This window comes from Dermacentor variabilis, chromosome 10, assembly GCF_050947875.1.
Source record: "Dermacentor variabilis isolate Ectoservices chromosome 10, ASM5094787v1, whole genome shotgun sequence".
Classification (NCBI taxonomy): domain Eukaryota; kingdom Metazoa; phylum Arthropoda; class Arachnida; order Ixodida; family Ixodidae; genus Dermacentor; species Dermacentor variabilis.
Window position 1 is genome coordinate 11,810,178 of NC_134577.1, and position 20,699 is coordinate 11,830,876.

At 42.6% G+C, this 20,699-nt stretch overlaps 1 protein-coding gene across 1 annotated transcript in view; it reads left to right on the forward strand.

The window, feature by feature from the left end:
- Window positions 1-12,664, forward strand: part of LOC142559884 (uncharacterized) — a 57,440-nt gene extending 44,776 nt beyond the window's left edge. The window contains exons 12-14 of the mRNA XM_075671570.1: window positions 229-262; window positions 6,335-7,621; window positions 10,875-12,664. Coding sequence (XP_075527685.1) covers window positions 229-262; window positions 6,335-7,621; window positions 10,875-11,111 — 1,558 coding nt within the window. The 3' untranslated portion in view covers window positions 11,112-12,664. The remainder of the gene's footprint in view (window positions 1-228; window positions 263-6,334; window positions 7,622-10,874) is intronic.
- The last annotated feature ends 8,035 nt before the right edge of the window (window positions 12,665-20,699 follow it).

Below are 20,699 nucleotides of genomic sequence, written 5' to 3' on the forward strand. Positions count from 1 at the left end.
AGCCGATGCCGCACATTGTGTGTTCGGTTATGCTTCGGCCACACGCTCTGCTATTCGCATTTCATTTGTATTTGGTAGTACATCTACTGTGGCACTTTCAGGCATGCAACTCATTATAGAGTGAACAGGAAAGATCCAATAGATGTTCTATAGACCTCCTACATCCTTAAAATGAACATCTATAGGAAGTCACTTGTGTGCAACTGCGATATCCTTTCAACGTTACAGAGGCATGATCTGGATGGGACTTAGATTATCCATGGTACGTATTTGTAATGTTGTTTGGAGAAATATAGATATCTATAGGACGGTGTGCAATGTCTAAAACATGATGTTCTATGGACATCTATGGGACATAAATGGTTCACTGGGCTATGTGAAGGGACTTGGTAATGTGAATGTAACCTGCGCCATGGGCATTGATCTCGACGTGTATCATGGTTGTATTGGCACATTCTGTCCATGCTTGGGATGCCAAAGTTCAACTACTGACCATGTAAATAGCATCAGTGTCCTTTTGCTGAGACCTTCGCATCCCCACGTTACGCCATGAAGAAATTCCAGTATCCTAGCCTTAGACATCTTCTCTGTAAAAAATATATCGCAGACATTAGAGTACAACTTAGTGACATCGAGTAAAACATCAGTGGCATCCGCAAAATTAGGGATGATGTTAGTTCTGTTCATGGCACAATAAATGAAGTAAGGAGTTCATATCAAAGACAAACGAGGAGCTCGGCGACATTGTATATGTTATTAATAACAAGTTGAGACGTGACAATTTGTTGATGGAGGGATTACCAAAGACAGAAAGGACTACGCAATCATTGAAATGAAAGTACAAGGTTTTATTTCAGCTCATTTAAGTTGTCACTTACAGGAAAATGACATTGAACAAGCTCACTGCATTGGTATGCGTCATACTGCACAGAACTGCCCCATTATCATAAAGTTCTTAAACTTTAAGTTGAAGGAAGAAGTACTGTGCAATGCCAACAAACTAAAAAAAAATGTGAAACCTAAAGTATGGCTCAAAGATGACTTCTCGCTGAAAGTACTAATAGCCTGCAAAAAATTGAGGGATCGTTAAGATAAAATGCAAAGAAAACGAATGCTTCACAATCAGATGTAACCAGTGTGTCTGCCAACTGGGAAAACCAAGAATTCTCAGCGATATTGAGTAGTATGGAAATGCTCAAGGAAATCTCAGGGAATTTGTGCTTCTATAAGGGAAAATTAGCTGTAATATTATTGAAAAGAAATGAAAGTCACGGTAATGCTGGCTCGAGTAACCAAAAGGAATTGTAACGAATCGCCTCTGATGCCGTGTCGCCGGCTGGAGGAGTTGGCAGTGTACAGTCAACAACCCACGTACCCCATAGTCAATGTATAAGAACGTCTGAAATTTTGGACGCAAGAACCCTTTGCTGTCCGATTTTCTGGACTTTTTAAAATCAAATCCACCACTGCCGTCATCTTGATTACCTCGCTTCCTCAAACCGGCGCTCTCACACGCAGATCTGCTGGCAGCCATAGCCACCACCGCAGCAACACTAGGCCTAGCTGCTTTGGTGTTCGCTATTAAGCTCCTTGCCGTTCGGTGCTGTGTTTTTCACTGAAAAAATTCGCCGCTGTCAGCAATGGCACTCTCTCCTCCTTTGTCACAACAAAGGCGGAGACACTTGTGACAAAGTTCGAGCCTCATACCGATGAGCTTGCTATCAGTTGATAGAAATAGCTAATATTAGAAAATATTTGCTTCTGTGTGCATCTCCTATCTATAAGTATTTGGGAATGTTCGACTCACCGTAATAGTTCTGCAGAAACCCGGAAAGGCGGTGGTCTCGGGTTTGAGTCCCGGACCAGGACGAATTTTTTTTCAACTGCGAGGCTTTTCTTTCGAGGAACCCATATGGGTTTCCCTTTGTAGCATTTGCTATGATTGGGTGGATGTCTCATTTTTCCTCAATTAATGCTCGACTCGATTTGCAATGGGTTTGACCATTTTGTTTCAAAGCTTTTTTTGTTTTGCTGTGCATTTTACTAATCCCTCTCCTGTTTTCATTTGGAATAAAATGAGCACTACTGGTTACTATTCAAACTAGATTAAGTCGTTCTTTTATTTTTTAACATGCTTACTAGAGAGTGACAGCATCGGGTGATATGGTGTCAGCCTGTCTTGACATAAAACAAAGTACTGGGTCACTCAGAAAATTTTGCAAAGGCACTCGGAGAATTTTGCAAAGGCACTCGGAGAATTTTGCAAAGGCACTCGGGGAAAACCTGGAAAACTCAGGGAATTTGGAACTATCAACTTGGTAGACACCCTGCTTAGCAAACTTCAGCTGCATGGTAACAGCTTCAAATATGAAGCAGTCTTAGGTAGGGCAATCAAGACAGCCGGACAGGAGGGGATAAGGGTAAATGACGAGGGTGCTTGTGCAAGTCGAATCTGCATGCAAATTGTCTTGTGTCTGTGCTGCTTGCAAATTTCTGCAGTGTTATTCCTAAGCTTGATGCAGTGAAACGTATCATTCGCACATGTACTGTGGATATTATTATTGGCACCAAAACATGGCTGACCGCTGATATCCCGAATGGTGAACTATCCCTCCCGAAGAACTTGACAGCTTTTCGCAAAGATAGGATTCATTGCAGGGGAGAAGGTGTAATGATCGCTATACAGAACGATTATCAGCCTTCACCTATGCCTATTGATACGTAACTTCAACTACTGTAATGTTTTGACACTATGCATCACATATATCATAGGTGCGTGTTACCGCTCCCTAGCAGCCAGCCGGACTTCGTTAGATCCTAAACTATTCTGGAGCTGACACCACTAAACTGAAACAAATGTTAGATGAGTTAGCCCCCATGTTTAAAGACATGTTTTATACCCGCACAACAAATGAGAACTAGATTGTCTTATGCAATAAAATGAAAGAAATTGAACTTGCTTGTATCCCTAAAATAACCATTAAACATTTAAACCAGAATAGATGCACCATGGTTCACGCAATAAGTTAAAAGAGAATCCGAGGACACCTAAGCACTTATAAGGAAAGTATTAATGTCCAATTGAATGCCGCTGAGCGGTCCTTCGAGTTAAGAGCTCTTCATGGGCAAGCGAACGCATTGAAACACTTTGCATTTTCATTTTCATTTTCATTTGGCCTTAGGCTATGTTCACACTTCGTAAGCGGCAAGTGGGCGGAAAGGGCAAAGCGTGCGGAAAATTTTTTCCACGCATGTCCAAGATGTTCACATTTGTTTCGCTACTGCAGCGGAAACCACTACCGCTTTCGCCTACGTCCATCTAGTCGGTGTACATTTGTACTTTTGGCGCTGTTCATCACACCATTTCAAGCGGTATGTTCATTCATTGACTCATCATTTATTAAAAGCTATCATTTCACGCAACTGCGTGTGTCGTCTTAACTTTCGTCTACCATGGAAGAGGAAGAAGACATAGTTTTGATACTTTTAGCTAATTGCTTTTCTTAAAAATGGACAATGAACAACGGGAGGTGTTAAATTTTACTACCGAATATTTACGCGCTAGTGCAGCTTCCAGTGAAGTGGAACAGCTTTCCACTTTGCCGTGGCAGAAAAATAGTTTCGAGACCGATCGGGCTTGCCGCTTGGTTTTCCGCCCGTTTCGCTGCCTGGGGAAGCGGATTTTGTCAAGTTTTTGCCACTTTCACCTGCACTGAGACCAAGTGTGAACGTAGCTTTACCGAGGCACAGTTAGAACACAGGCGAGAGCTTGCGTGGTCAAGGAACGCATCGATAACGCAGGCTTCCAAGAGCGAAGCTTCTAAGAGCGAAGGTCACATAGTGTCACAGCAATGCCCTCTCTCGTCTCGCAATACCATGGCAGCAAGTGTTCCCTTTCACCTGCTCTGCTCCGTCGAGGCCTGAGCCAGCAAGAGCCAGCTCGTGATGCGGTATCGCAGCCAATGGGAAGTCAGGTGCTGTTTTGCTGCTACAGACGCTGCTAGATTTTTTTTGCTCAGTGGGCCATTTGACAATTTCACATCAAAATGTCCTGATAGGGAAAAAATTGAGCATACCGAAGAGTGAACAAAACAAATGCTGACAGTGATTTGGCAAAATGCAAAGAGGCGTGCATTATTGCTGAGACAGCAATTAATGAGGCTAAAGACAATTTCTTTAATTATGCATTACCTAACTTGTTAAAAACTAGCCCTACAAATTTTTGGCACGTGATTAATCCTAAATAACAAGCAGTTCCTTCAATGAACGATGAAAGCGGTAAATAATGCTGTCTCCGTGGAAACCACAGCCGATGTCTTTAATAAATACTTTTCTGAAAATTTCAATGAGTCACCTTTTCAGGCTATTCCTAGGGGCACTAATTCAGCTCTTCGTCAGCCATGTGCATACGTAACCATAAGCGTACCAGGCATAGCCTTTGCTATTGAGCGTCTGCCACTTAATTCAAGCCCTGGTCCTGATGGCTTCAACCCTAAACTTCTGAAAATGACAGTGTGCGTTTCATTCATATTACTGTCAGTCATCTTTCACAGCGGGAGCATTCCCAGTGACTGGAAAATGGCACATGTCATTCCCAAATTGAAATCCAGCAATAGCACAAGTCGTTACAATTACTAACTGATATCATTGACCTGTATTTGCCGCAAACTGTTAGAACACATTCTTTTCTCACACATATGACTCATATACTTACTCCCGAGGACGCCACTAGCTTACAAGCGGACCTAGTGCAACTCAGCCAATGGTGTAAGGTCTGGTACATGGGGATCAATGCAGAAAAAACAAAGCTTATGACATTTTCTACACTTGGTAATACTTCTCTGAATGCTCATACAATAAACAACAGTTATACAGTTAAACAGTTATAGAGGGAGCACAAAGTTTCAAATATACCTGTGTGTCTAACTACAGATCTAACATGGCATACACACATAGAATACATACCAAAGAAGGGGAAGCATTTAAGAAATTAGGATTAATCAAACATTGTTTGTATCCTTCCAACTCGGAAATGAACTTTCACGCTTGCACACCTCTCATCAGGTCTTGGTTAGAATATGCATCGATAATGTGGCACACAAGGACTGTTACTTTACAGAACTGCATCGAATCGGTACAGAATAAGGTGACAAGATTCATACTTTCCTCATATTCACCCTACGTGAGCATATCATTGTTAAAAAGCAACGTCAACATTTTCTCCCTGAACATACAATGCAAATATTTGTGTTTAACAATCTCTCATTCTTTATATTATGGTGAGACAAAATTTGCAACCTACCGCATGAAGCCAGCACATCACATTTCGCTCTATATTTGCTCGAGCACTAAAATATCAATGTTCACCTTTAGTGCAGTTCATAAACAAGTGAAACATGTAAAGAGAAAATATTGTCATTTGCACTGAAGCAGCTAATTTCCAAAGTGAACTTCTGGAGCATCTTCTCCATGAATAATGTGTGTTCTTATGTTTATGGGTTTCTTAGAATTGTGCAACGTTTCTTATTTCTTCCTGTTCTTTTTACTTGTATACATTTGAATGTGTCACTCACCCTTCACATTATAATACTGCTGTTACCATTTTCATTATTCATATCAGTGTTTTTCTTTTCTTTGGTGTTCTTGTGATTTATGCGCATTTGGAAATGTGTAATAGTTCTCTGGTTGCACCTGATTTAATTATGGATGACATTCTTAATGTGCGGTTAAACTTTCCTTTATACCAGTGTTACACACTTCCTTTTGTACAATTAAAATCTTCTTTCTTTTTCTTTTCTTTCTTTTGTGTTTTGTTCAGGTGTTTCTGTATCTGATACAATGATATTGTATTACAGGCTATCCTCTAGACATGCTGCACACTTGGGCACTTTGTACCGTGCAGTTTTGAATGTCCAACATCGATGTACTAGTCTGACTGGATGTGATGCTCAGTATGACTGTCAAATATAGTCTTACACTGAATGAAGTGTGCTGAACACAAAGTGCAGTATTATATTTGTCATTATTTTTATTTTAATATTTTGCTTCTATTGTAGAGTTTCATTAATGTCGGAGCGTAGGCATGTGGAGGTATTCGCAGGGGACGGCTACTTAATAAAAGAAGTAATACTGTGACTCTATGCTTTGCAGAATCAATTGGAATAACTAGGAGCATGTAGCTACTTCTTGGCAGTGCTTCAGGCTACTCTAGGCAACATGAGAACCACTTATAACAGTAATAGTTTTGTCTCATGAATGTCATCACAAGTGTATTGCAAAGTGGCTGCCTGCTTGTGCCTTAACCTGCAACTTCTTGTGCTTTGGAATTGTGCAGGACAGTGACATCATTCAGTTCCTGTGCCAGTACATCCTTAATGACAGTGTAGGTGTCATGTCTAATGCACACCTGGCCTGGGCTGACCAGCTTCCAGATGGCATTTGCTCTTCCACCTGCCTTGCTCTTGCCGAGAAGATCTCTACCTGCCTCGACTTTGCAAAGACGGGCATCTCCGCACAACTCAGCCGACATGAACGAGTCCAGAAGTATCCCGATTTCATGGCCAAGAGGGGGATCAAACCCACTTATCGGTCTGCAAGGGTACTGGGAGAGCTCTATCGCCTGAACAAAACACTGATCAGCAGCACTTGGCACACATTAATTGAGACTGATTTTCACTGCAACCTGTTTGATTACCCTGGGTGGCAGAAGCACCGACATGCTGCAGAGAGTGCCCGGGATGTTTATGAGGTCATGATGTGGAAGATCATGGATCAATATGGCATTGAGAGTGAAGCTGAAGTGGTAGCAGGGATCATTAACAGTGTCTCTCGCTACAACAAGAGCAAACTGGACAAAACCAGTGTGGAAACCCTGGTCTCTAAGCAATACCAGGATGTCACTGAAGTAATGCAGAAGCAGTTTGTTGTGGATGTTGAGGTAGCCTCTCGACAAGATCAAAGCCAGCGAACAACGTTGCTGGAGATGGCTTCTGCCTGGTACATGGTGACTTGCAGTGATCGGCAGTTTAAGAAGCACTTCTTGGGGCTTCCATGGTGCATCATAGACAGCCTGTTGCTGCTTTTGAGAGAACGAAGCAGTCCAAAGCTGACAGACAAGCCAGTATCACAGAACTTGTTGGCTGCAAAGATAAATCAGCAGTGCTTTGGTCGTTCGCCTGAGGATGATGCATTTGACATGCTGTGTGCCTGGGCGCGAAATGAAGATTTGTTGTGTGATACTGTTACAAAGGCTTCCCAGGTTTGTATGTCATGCTTGAAGCGGGCTTTCCAGCAATTTGTGTCTAGCAGCCAGTGTTCAGCTGAAGCGCCTGTAGTACCAAGCTTCGTCGCATCTCAGGGAGATTCGGTCAAATGTGGGCAGACTGCTGGCGACTACGTTTGTGGGTTTCTTCGCTACCTTACCATGGCGCTGACAGTGCTTCCTCTCTGCAATGAGTGCAGCTCACCTTCTGGTCAAGTATACAAGCTGACGTTGGCAGCTTTGCACAGTTACTCTAGGCTGGCTATATCGAGGGACGTCTGCTGTTTTGATCTTCCTTGTGACCCCAAGCTCCACGACAGTACAGAAGATGTACAAGAGTCTGATCCCATCCGGATAAATGTGAGTAGTGCTATTGTTGTGCATGCATTACAGTGCAGTCCACTTCAAAAAAGTACAGTTGTATAATCTGTTCGTCCATAATCATACATTCTCATACCATGTTTACTTGTGTAAGGCCCATCCTTGTAGTGATGTTATATCTGTGCCAATTGTGCCGAACTGTGTTGAGAGGTGAACCTCTGAGCTTACCTCATGCCAAAATGGTTGCTCAGGCTTTCCAAAATGGAGCTTAGTCCTCAAGCACTGTTTCTCCGCACCACTGAAAGTGGCATGGCATTGACCAGAAGCTGCATTAACTGCACTGAACCAAGTCAAGCCTTTCCAATTAAGTCTAGATCATACCGCTGTTTTTTGCACAGGCTGTTGTCTATTTTCATACATTCCAGTCCACCGCTTCTGAGTTGCTTAGACAGCAGGACAGTGTTGCTATTGAGGCAGCAGCGAGCAATTGTGGTGGCGCTGAGCGAGACCTCGCACTCCTCTCCTGATGACCAGTGTAAAACGGTAACCAAAGTTTCAAACGCTGCATAGCGTCTTGCTCGATTTCTTAAAAGTAACAAGCACAGTTAATGTCACAGACATGGCGGCTGTGAATAATTTTTACACTATTCAATTTGTCGCCTAACCCCCATTTTGTTGGCAAGGCGATTTCACGGCTTTAAGAATGACATATGGCGGCTACAAAGATTTTGGTTGACTTTGCACCAAAGGGCGACTTTTGCTGCTGGATACTGACGAAGCACCGCTGGTTATGCCTAGCTGCATCGTACGGCTGTAACAGAAATTCGCTGTTGGCTGATGTGGTGGTGGGCAGCAGGTTGTCGCGGCAAGGTGGCCTCCACTATGTTGCGCCAGTAAACCATCCCAGTGATTAGCCATGAGATGATAGGCTAGACTGGCGTCCGGAGGCTGGGATTGGGTCCTCGGTTGACATGCCGGCAGCTACTGCGAACTGGCTATATTACAACGCACCCCCTGCTCCAGTTCAACTGCGATGAAGATATGACCAATGAGATGAGCGCATGCCATGCGGAGATTTAGAAACCATGAAGAAGGTCGCTCACTTTCAACCATGCTAGAGTAACTATGCTTTCAAGGTATATCTTCAGTGTACCTCGGTGCAAGGCAGTATAGCGTACGGTGGCTGTGGTCTCTGAGATAGTACCAGAGCGTGCGCGCACTTCTCCTTTCTTGGAGGTTGCGACAGCAGCACTCAACGCAGTTCTCTGTGTGGCACTGCGTGCAGTCTCGAAGGGCACATCGGTGGCACTGTCAATTTTTTGCAGTTCTCCATTCAGCACTGTGTAGTACCGCATGTATACTACGCCTATTTGTTCGATTTGGACAAACGGCCTTTCACATGTTGTTATCTTATTATTGTTGATATTCACGTGGCCTGAGTCGGTGTAAACGCGACATGATGTGCTGCTGCCACGAAAAGTTGCAAAGAATCAGCGGTTACTATGCCGTTATTGGGAGATCACAGTTTATCAATGCTTCGTTTACGTAGTTGCTGCTAACAGCTCACGATGGCGCTCTACTTTTTGAAATTCTTACTTTTTTCAGCCGAAGCAACATAGAAAACATAACTTCGCAACTCTTGGTGTGCCATGTGGCTGATGCTGCAGCTGTAATGGCAAGACCTTTGCAAAATGCCAGCATGCCACAATAGTTTACCCTTCCAGCCAACCAGAACACGTTGCTATCGTATGCAGAATCCACTCGTGTCCCATTGCTAGTAAAATATGGCACAATCTCTCTGAAGAAGAAATGGCAGCAGCTGTGCTTGTAGTTTCAAAATGCGGGTGCTTCAAACTGGTCAGGCAGTGTTTCAAAAAAAGTGTGGTGCTGCATTTCGTTCATTGGATGACCTTTTTAATGAAAACTTGCAGCTAGATGCAGGAAGGTGTCGGGAACAAAAATGAAGTTACTGAAAATCTGATTTTCAGACCAAAGTGTTGCCGAATCTTAACTGCCAATGCCAGCATCAGTGTTATTCATTTTTGTGCGTTTTGAAGGATGAGTTCATATATAAAAAAACTCCTGATACAACCACTTTTCACGGTACTAATCAAGTTTGTTGTAAACGAGCTTGACTATAAGTGTTCTGAGTGGCCGGTTGTTAGAAGGGCTTTTCTGTTGTACGGGATTGTACTAGCATAGGTCTCCTTAACCCTCTATATTGCTACCAAGATTCTCATTCATACTGTCACATTCAGCTCTGTTATAGAACCAGTGTTATTGACTTCATAGTTTCGCTGTACATCTTTTTCACCCATGTAGACAATGTACTTGCAAGGGTAGTAAAAAAACAGGAAAGATGCAAAATATACATGGAAGTACTGCACATGAAATAGGAATTAATGTAAAAATGTATGCCATGGTTCCATCCCAGTCACCTTGTTTTGTTGAACTTAGTGCATTGTCTCCAAGTCGAATATGCCATTTTAGCTAGGCTATACAAGTGATTTGATGAACTATAGGCCATTAAATGTGGTTGTCTTCTTTTAACATCGTCGTACATATTATATGTATATTATTGATCTGAGTAGATTTATTTGTGCTGAGAAGCGGGAGTGAAGTGCCCTGTGTCCATGTGTGTGTACATTGCATGAACTCTTTGTAGACTCACTTTGCTTTTTCTGGAGTCCCTAAGAGTGCCAAATGTAAAAGCAATAGTGCTTTATTGAGTATAGATTGAGTATTGAGTATTGGTCCCGGGTTCGAGTCCCATACCAGGACGAATTTTTCTTCAACTCTGAGGCTTTTCTTTCAAGGAACCCGTATGGGTTTACTTTGTAGCAATTGCTACGACCGGGTGGATGTCTGATTTTCCCTTTATCAATTACTTCTCTCCACCTTGTGGGTTTCCGCAGAACTACTTCGTCAAACACTTAACTTTGCTTCGTGTGTTGTCGACAAATTCGACTTCGCCCTGCCATCTGCTAGCCGCCTGGTTAGCTCAGATGGTAGAGCAGCTGCCCCGGAAAGGCGGTGGTCCCGGGTTCGAGTCCCAGACCAGGACGAATTTTTCTTCAACTCTGAGGCTTTTCTTTCGAGGAACCCGTATGGGTTTCCTTTGTAGCAATTGCTACGAACGGGTGGATGTCTGATTTTCCCTTCATCTATTGAGTATAGAGCTGCACCTTAGGTGTTGCTCAATTTTCGTGCTACACAGTTTGACAACCCTGCATCTCTATATTTAGTGGTTGAGAAGTCCGACTATGTTGTTTTCTGTCACTCTCACAACCAGGTTCAAACTACTCAGTTCCTGGGCATGCTGCGGGAGCAGGAAGACTTGGTGAAGCAACTGCTTTGCCGGTGGTCGGGTGTGGAGCATGTCAACATCCACCTCTACAGCTACCGTTCGCGCAAATACCATTATTTGATTGTCACAGCCGTTGGGCGCCAGTGGCAGTTGTGTTGTTTCGATGAACTGATAGCACAGCCATGGCTTGAGAACGCTATCATCAGCAGGAGGCTGGGTTAGCCTACAACTTGGCTCAGACTAGAGAATGGCCCTGTTTTAGATTAGCCACACATTCGACAGTTAGATAGAAAGCAGACTTTGTAAAGGACGCCACAACATCCTTCTGATAAGGATGCAACCATACAAGGGCTATGCAGTATTCGTTACATGTGTAAAAAAAGAGTTAAAATCACCTGTGATCATACTTTTGCCAGTAACCCATTCAAATACGCTTCCTTCCCTGGGAAGGTCCTTGTTTGGTTAATATCCTGCCATTTAGGCAACACCTTCATGCATGTAGAACTACTGCTAAAGGTAGCCATGGACTGGAGACGGCCACCACCAGGACATGGCATAAATTGTGGGTGGCAAGCTGACTGGTGGCATGCTTGTTTTTCCTCTAATTTTCGTTATCTTAGAAAATGTCACAGCATTTCATTTTTTCTTGTTATAACTGATTGTTAGCTCTTTGTTATGTTCACTCATTTAATCAGTGTCATATTCCACCCTGTTCTGTCATTCCATATCTTGCCTTGGCAAGAATGAGCCTGCCACAGTCCTGGTGTTATTGTATCGCTATGTTCACATAGGTACCAAAAGTGAGCTCTGCTCATCTCATTTTTGTCACCAGACATTAAAAACTTGTACTCTATGTTAAGCTCAGAATTACTTGGTTCTACTTATATAAATTTTTACCTTGCTTCAGTATCACTTGACCCGCCGTGGTTGCTCAGTGGCTATGGTGTTGGGCTGCTGAGCACGAAGTCGCGGGATCGAATCCCGGCCACGGCGGCCGCATTTCGATGGGGGCGAAATGCGAAAACACCCGTGTGCTTAGATTTAGGTGCACGTTAAAGAACCCCAGGTGGTCGAAATTTCCGGAGTCCTCCACTACGCCGTGCCTCATAATCAGAAAGTGGTTTTGGCACGTAAAACCCCAAATATTATATTATTATCAGTATCACTTGATTCTTTCATAGTGAGGTTTACTTAAAGTTCATGTCTACCTTTTCAAATGGGACACATTTCACTGTATACTTTAGCATGTTGTCAATAGTAGAAACTTGACAAGCATGCAAAAGCTAGAATGACTCCAAATCCAGAATGACTTGGTATGTTAAAACACTGCCAGTTAATCTTCGTATTATCAGTTACTTTTTGTGCATATCAAGAATTAGTGCTTGCGTGATTTTCAAAGATTTCACGAATGTTCAAGTGCCTTTCGAAAATATACATTGTTGATACAACCTAGTAGCTGCATTCATTGCTGCTGTTTTGTGGTGTTAGTTCTCGGGTTTTAAGTGTTTGCTGTATTGATGTTTCAAGAAATAACCGACCAATACACATGTATTTTGTAACCATTTATATTTATCATTCTTTATAGGCAAGTAGTCTATTAATGAAACACACACAAATTAGTGACTTAAGCTGATCTAATCTTGCTATTAAATCTGAATCTCTATTGCCATGTATACTTAATATTTTTACAGCTGTTGTATGGACCAAAAGTATGAGGTATTTCTATATATTTCTTTCTCTGTAACAAGCTGTTACAATAAATGTTTGCCCATTCATTTTGTATACTGTGGCTAATGCTTGGTGTTGAAACTGAGAGTGCTGCTTGGTGCATATCAGTTAAACCTCAATATAACGATCTTCGATATAACGAAGTATTTAACTTTTTATAACCTCCTGTCCATAGAAACCCATGTAATTAGAACCTCAATATAATGATGTGGGTTTGTATGCGATTTCAATATAACGAAATTTCGCTTCCGCAGCAAAGGAATACTGAGACAGTAAATGGAAACTTCCGCAGACGCAGATGGTCTTATGATTGAATTACAAGCGGCCTCAAGTTTCCGTGACCTGTTGGAGCGAGAGGCATATGAAGCATTTGCTTCCTGCTGCCAGCACTTTTCATGATAGCGTCGTCCCAGTGTGGGCAGTGCTATCAGCCGTGGTGGCGGCGTACACGCGAAAGTGTGGCTGGCTTTGCTTAATGCGTACCACCTATGTGAAGATATTGTCGATGTGGAATGAAACCGTATCATACATCGCCGACTCCCAAATTCTTTAAAATGAATTGTTTTCTCATTCAAATTTGCTTTTTCTGATTGCCAGATAATTAGGAAAATTCAGCGGTTCCTTTTCGTGAAAGAAAAATCAATCGGCAACTGTACTTATTTGCATAAAAGGTCAAATTTTAATACAACTAAATCTTGATAAAGCAAATTGACGATTTTAGCTACTTTGTTATATCGAGGTTTAACTGTATAACAAGTTCAGTCAACTATTGTCTTACTACTTAAAAAGGGATGGAAAAAAACAACAAATTATTGCAGTATTATGAAGTAAACACGTGCTTTCACCTGGGGCTGCTAATGTGACCTTGTAAATCTATATTGGTTTGCCTCCTACATATGTCACTTCCCTGCTCACTTTACAGCTAGTTTGACATTCTGCCTGGCCGTGGCGCAGCTGGTTACTTTGGCGAACGCTGGTACGCTTGGTCTTGAAACATCCTGGGCCAGTGTTGTGCTGAGTGCAAAGATTAGCGGCAAGGTTGCAGTAGAATCAAAGAAAATTTCATGTATAACATTTACAAATTTTAAAAGGATGGAGAGTTGGGCGAGTTGTCTGTCTTCTTCTAGTCTTTGTGTTCCTTTGCACTACAAACCAAGAACATTTACAGGTTGATAAGGTTAGTTAGATCAGCCTTTGGTAACTCATGCATGACATTCAAATACGTGATTCCTGTCCCTAGGTCCCCAGGTTTCTCCTAGAATTGGCTAAAATCCTCCAGTATAGCAGGATGACATTAAGTTCAGTAATCCAAAAACCTCTCATGGTTTCTCATAGTTCATAATCTGGTCAAGGTCATGCGTATTCAAGTGCACATGTTCTTGGAGGTGCCATGGTATATGTGGTAATTCATAGCTGCTGTATGGTGGCTCTGTGCAAGGCTATTGTTTCGTTATTCAGTGCTTCAGTCAAAATGCAAGGAATAAGACAATGTCACCCTTGTACTGTTATGGCCAGTTTCGCTTTGTAACATGTATATGTGGTTGGTGACTTAGGTACATATAATGTTTTCTTTCTTTCTTTTTTTTTTGCTAGCTCTTCTGAGCGTCAGGTGCCTAGGGCACAGAGTAACAAAACAGATTCAGCAGTAAGCAGCTTTTTCTGCCTACTACTCTGTCTAAGATTGGAGCCTACCATCAGCCAAAGCCAGGAATTCTCAAGAAATTGGGCAGGTTTTGTAAGGTCAACAAAAATAAGGGGAATTATAGTAATGAAACATAAAATAGCAGCAAAAGACTAAGAAAGAGACACACAACATTACTACAATTTCTATAAGGGACATTGTTGCCTGCCTTCATTTGTTTCATGCCTCATTCAGCAGTCATTTACATTTTGTGTATAGCCTTGAACATTGCAGAACTTTGCGACCTGCAGAGGTGTCTGCTGCAGCAGGCATCTGGTGTGTTTCGACACCACGGACCCGAGCACATGGAGGTTGGGTCCTCCTGCGTTTAACCATGGTGGCAGCCGTGTCCAAGGAAAAGGGGACCCTGGGTGTTGAGTTGATGCTGAGGGTTGGGACCTTTAAGGCCCCTTGGCGGAGGCAACAGACCTCTTTGGCCTTGGCTTCACATAGACGCCACCTCTAGACTTACCTGCCCGGCAGAAATAAGTAGTTGCGTTTCCTGTCCTCCTCTCCAATCTTCGTAGTTCTCTCTCTGTTTCAGTCTTTCCCGTCTTCACTTCTTTTTACTTCCAACTTTTCAGGCAGCAACGGTTAACCTTGTGTGGTATAAAACCACCCTTGACTATTCATGTTAGGTTATAGTAGCGTGTAGTTGGCAAGGACCTGTCCTTCACAGGTCCTGCCAGTGTTTCCTTCTTAGGCTCCATGGTTGGTGGCTGGCGTTGCTGCAGAAATAGACTGCATTTATAGCTACTTCCTTCTCATAACTTCTTGATCGTCCCCAGAAAGGGGCGCTTTTCTTGTTGAAGTACTTTAGTTTTTTGGCCAGAAGAGAGAGTGGCCCTACACCTCATGAACACCATCCGAGGTGTTATCTCAGATGATGATTTGATGGAGCTGACATAGGCAGAGTTGTTGGAGGGCTGGAGTGAGAAAAATGTGATCAATGTGAAACGAATTAAGATGAGGTCCAGGCAAAGCACTTAATCCTTGCTTTCGATTTCAGTGTGCTTCCAGAGACTTAGGCAGGGTGTATTAACCCTTCGAGGGTCAATGACGCAAATATACGGGGCCGTGAAGAAGTCCAAAAATGGTCGATGCCTTATATTTATGGCGCCATCTGTACATTTCAAAAGCGTGCCAATTTCCTACCTTTTTTTCTTTTCTATCATCTGCTGCCACTATGTGGGAATACGGGGAATTTTTTTCGCGCACCTCCCTCTCTCGGTTTTCATTGCATGGTTTGTTTTAGAGCTAGTTTGCTCCTGTGCATCAATATACTGCTCGCGCATTGGCGCGCGCGCAGGCGGCCGGCAGTTTGGGTTTTGTTCTGCGCGCGGTTTCGGCTTCTTGCGTTTGCAAAACTTATGGCTATCTTGTTACTAATCACTCAAAGGGCTACCGCTTGTTTCTCGCTTGTTTAGTGCTCACAGGGGTGCGCATAGGAAGGATGCCGCCGTGGATGCGTTTCCATTGCTATTTTTTTTTTGACACTCCCGAAAACTAATTGCATTTGGTTGGCAGTAAGATGAAGATTAGCAGAAGTTTGTCACACGTTTTGCTTTTTTGATGGGCACACAACCACACAGTTTTCTTGAGTGCGCACCTCAGGTGCAGGTGAGAGTTGCGAAATATTCTCGTGTGCGTATTCTCAAAGCCTAGAACTATGTGTATAACAATGAACCAAATTTTTAATTCTTATAACCTTATTTGATTTTTTATTGTTGTTATTCATGAATGAAGAGTACATATATAACAATGAAAAATATTTTTTTCTCACTTTACTGTCACCCTATAATAATTATGGTAAATTTTTTTGAAAAAAGTCCCTAAGAAGAATTGGAATCTGCAATAAAAAAAATTGACCCTCAAAGGGTTAAGGTCTGTGTCGAGCCTTATGTGCAGAACCCCCTTCAACTGACCTGTGCTAGACTGACAGGTCAGTCATCCTAACAGGTCAACTGACCTGTGCTAAGTGCAGTGCCCATAACCATTCAACTCAAACTTGTAAGAACACTCATCACTGTGCGTACTGTGACTGGGAGCCTGCTACGTACTCACGGTCCTGCCCATCTTGGAAGAAAGAGATAGTAACAATCAAAGCAAAGAGAACATTTATTTTAAAGAGGCAAGAAGGCGAGTGTCACATGTGCCAAAAAGCAGCTTTGCCAATGTGGTGCATCAGAAGACAGCACCACAATGGCCTCTGGCAGCAGCCAGGTCCAGGTGTGTTGAGTTGTTGGCAATGCCTGGTTGGCTGAAGCCAATATGGCTCAGCCACCCCAGATGGAGGAGCAATCTATCTTTGAGCTGGTGGCCTCCAGGATTTCATCTATAAAGGTGAGGCCTTCAAGGTGAACACACCCCTTGTAAGAGTGGGTGTGTAACACCTCGCAAGAGGCGATGAACACCACTTCCAGTCAGACGGCGCATAAGGAGCAGTGCGAATCCCTCGACTGCTAAAAAAAAAAGAAGCGTAAATGCACATAGAACTCTGTAGGGAGACTTGCTGTGATGCGAAAGGCCACCTAACAGAAAATTTTCTCTTTTCCTCAGATTCATGCGTGCCTGATGAGAGCCAATAATATTCTACAGTGTTGAACACAAAACATACTCGTCCATCATCATCATCAGCCTGGCTATGCCCACTGCAGGGCAAAGGCCTCTCGCATACTTCTCCAACTACCCCAGTCGTGTGCTAATTGTGGCCCTGTTGTCACTGCAAACTTCTTAATCTCATCTGCCCACCTAACTTTCTGCCACCCCCTGCTACACTTCCTTTCTCTTGGATTGGAGTCCAGTCCGTAACCCTTAATGACCATGGATTATCTTCCCTCCTCATTACATGCCTTGCCCATGCCCATTTGTTTTTTTTTTTATTTCAACTAAGATATCATTACCTCGTGTTTCTTCCCTCACCCAATCTGCTCTCTTCTTAATCTCTTAAAGTTGCACCCATCATTCTTTTTTCCATAGCTTGTTGTGTCATCCTCAATTTAAGTAGAACCCTTTTCGTAAGCCTCCAGGTTTCTGCCCCGTAAGTGAGCACTGGTAAGACACAGCTGTTATACACTTTTCTCTTGAGAGATAATGGCAACCTGCTGTTCATGATCTGAGAATGCCTGTCAAACGTACCCCAGCCCAATCTTATTCTGATTATTTCCATCTCATGATCCTGATCCGCGGTGACTATCTGCCCTAAGTAGATGTATTCCCTTACCACTTCCGGTGCCTCGCTACCTATCGTAAACTGCTGTTCTCTTCCAAGACTGTTAAACATTACTTTAGTTTCCTGCAGATTAATTTTTAGATCCACCCTTCTGCTTTGCCTGTCCAGGTCAGTGAGCATGCATTGCAATTGGTCCCCTGAGTTACTAAGCAAGGCAATATCATCAGTGAATCGCAGGTTACTAAGGTATTCTCCATTAACTCTTATCCCCAATTATTCCCAATCAAGGTCTCTGAATACCTCCTGTAAACATGCTGTGAATAGCATTGGAGAGATCGTATCTCCCTGCCTGACGCCTTTCTTTATTGGGATTTTGTTGCTTTCTTTATGGAGGACTACGGCGGCTGTGGAGCCGCTATAGATATCTTTCAGTATTTTTACAACTGTTCGCCAACTGTTCATTCATGAATAACAACAATAATGTACATATATATAGAATGTGCACACTAGAATATTTAGTTTAGGCAATTAGTTTTCACGAGTCGCCAAAAAAGGAAGTGCATGCATGGTGGCACCTTTTGCGTATGTGCACCCCTGTGAGCAATAAATGAGCAAGTCACCCTTTGAGCCTGACGCCTTTCTTTATTGGGATTTTGTTTCCTTCTTTATGGAGGACTACGGTGGCTGTGGAGCTGCTATAGATATCTTTCAGTATTTTTACATACGGCTCGTCTACACCCCGATTCCGTAATGCCTGCATGACTGCTGAGGTTTCGACAGAATCAAACGCTTTCTTGTAATCAATGAAAGCTATATATAAGGGTTGGTTATATTCTGTACATTTCTCTATCACCTGGTTGATAGTGTGAATATGGTCTATTGTTGAGTAGCCTTTACGAAGTCCTGCCTGGTCCTTTGGTTGACAGAAGTCTAAGGTGTTCCTGATTCTATTTGCGATTACCTTAGTAAATACTTTGTAGACAACAGACGGTACTCATCCACAGGCCAAAGCATAGTATTGCGTATGGTCATGTCATGCCTTAAGTGGAGCGTTTTTAAGAATCCCTACAGAAGTGACCACTTCCTGATAGTTTGGAGTCAAGCAAAACAGCTTGAATGCTCCCTCCCCGCACATTTTCCAATGGAAGGTTGGCTCAACCAACTGAGCACGGTTCCGAGAACTTAAATACATATTTAAGCTGGGATGACATTGCTTTTTTTTAATATATAGACGATGCTGTGGCCTACTTAGCAGGCTACTTTACAATTGATGCTGCCACCAAATGCATCCAGCAAACTAATTGATTGACAAATAAAGGTCACATCTTGTGGCTGAATGCAAATGTAAAGAAAAAACCGTAAAAAACCATGGGAACTACTACACGACTCTCCAAGTGCCAGAAACTTGATTAATTTTAAGCAGATAAAGTCGTGTCACTGGGTAGAAAAACACATTGACATGCAAAACAAGAGAGCCTATTAATTCTTACACCAGTGAGAAAAAGTGTGGAACAGGAAATAAATTAGAAGGCTGGCAGCCACATCCCTTAGCTTTCTAAACCCTTTCAGGGTCGATTTTTTTCGCCATATGCGACTGCTCAGGGTTGATTTCCTTTATTGCAGATTTCAGTTCTTCAGGGGGACCTATTCCGAAAAAAAAATTTGCGTCATTTTTCTAGAGCGACCGTAAAGTAAGAAAAAAATATTTTGTGTTGGTATATATGTACTGTTCATTCATGAATAACAACAATAATATACATATATATAAAATGTGCACACTAGAATATTTCGCAAGTCTCAAATGTTCCTGCTCTTTCACTAATATTCTTACACTAATATTTACGTCCGCAGCCTAATCGGACTGCGTAGGTGAGCGCACTCAAGAAAACTGGTTGTGTGCCTGTCAAAAGAGCAAAATGTGTGACAAACTTTCGCTAATCTTCATCTTATCACTAACCAGAGGCAATTAATTAGTTTTCACGAGTCTCCAAAAAAGGAAGCGCATGCATGGTGGCATCCTTCGCGTATGTGCACCCCCGTGACCAATAAATGAGCGGTAACAGGCGGTCACCCTTTGAGCGATTAGTAACGAGATAGCCATCGGTTTTGCGAGCGCAAGAAGTCGAAACCGCCCGTGAAACAAAACCCACAACCCGTGCGCGCGCCAATGCGCAAGCTGTAGTATATAGACGCGCTGGATCAAAGAAGCTAGCTCTAAAGTAAGCCATGCAACAAAAACCGAGAGAGGGAGGCGCAAGAAAAAAATTCCCTGTATTTCCGTACAGTGGCACCACATGTCAGGAAAGAAAAGGTTAAGAAATTGGCACGCTTTTTAAACATACAGATGGCGCTGTAAATATACGGCATTGACCATTTTGGACTTGCTCGCAGAGCCATATATTTACATCATTGACCCTGAAAGGGTTAAAGGGACACTAAAGATAAATGAGCCCTTCTGTATCAGTGAGCTAGTCTTCTACGATATTAAAACCACCACTCTTGCCTCAAAGCGCTTGGTAAGCTAGGAGAGGTGCAATAACAAATGAAGGGTTGTGACGCCTCCTTTAGGTTCCTGTACCAGCTTGCTGTTATATCATGGATTTTGAGAGCATCTTCTAAGGCCTAGTTATTTCTTTAGCGGTAAAGATAGACTGCACTATAAATTTGTGTAAGGGCCACCTCCCCAGCTTGGCAGTCCAAAATTTGGGGGAAAAATTCCATCGGAGAAGCAATTGCATTTGGTGCCATATATGGCCCTTACACAAATCTATACGGTACACTGTGTTTTAAAGGAGCCAAAGATTGAACATATCGAGCTTTGGGAACTCCTGCTGAACAAATGTGGCCCAAATTAAAAAAAAATACTCTTAAGTCTGTGACATCACAGTGACGTATTGGTGTTGGGGATGCAGCGCAAAATTCAAAAGCTGAAAGTTTGACCTTCATTTTGTCTTCTAATAATTAAACTCATTATTTTCAAATTAACAACAACAGAAATGTCAAAGAACACTTTATCCATCTAAACTGCTTAGTGTTTAGCTTTAGTGTCCCTCTAAATACCCAAGGAAGATCAGGTAAATTTTATAAGTGAACACTTTGAACATATCCAGTTCATCGCACTACATGGAAACTTTTATACGGCTTAAGGAATGTGCAGAATGACAGCCCCTTGGTTGCAGCTGTGCGTGAAATGAAACGCACAATTGTTCATTTGTTTAGCTGAACTTCA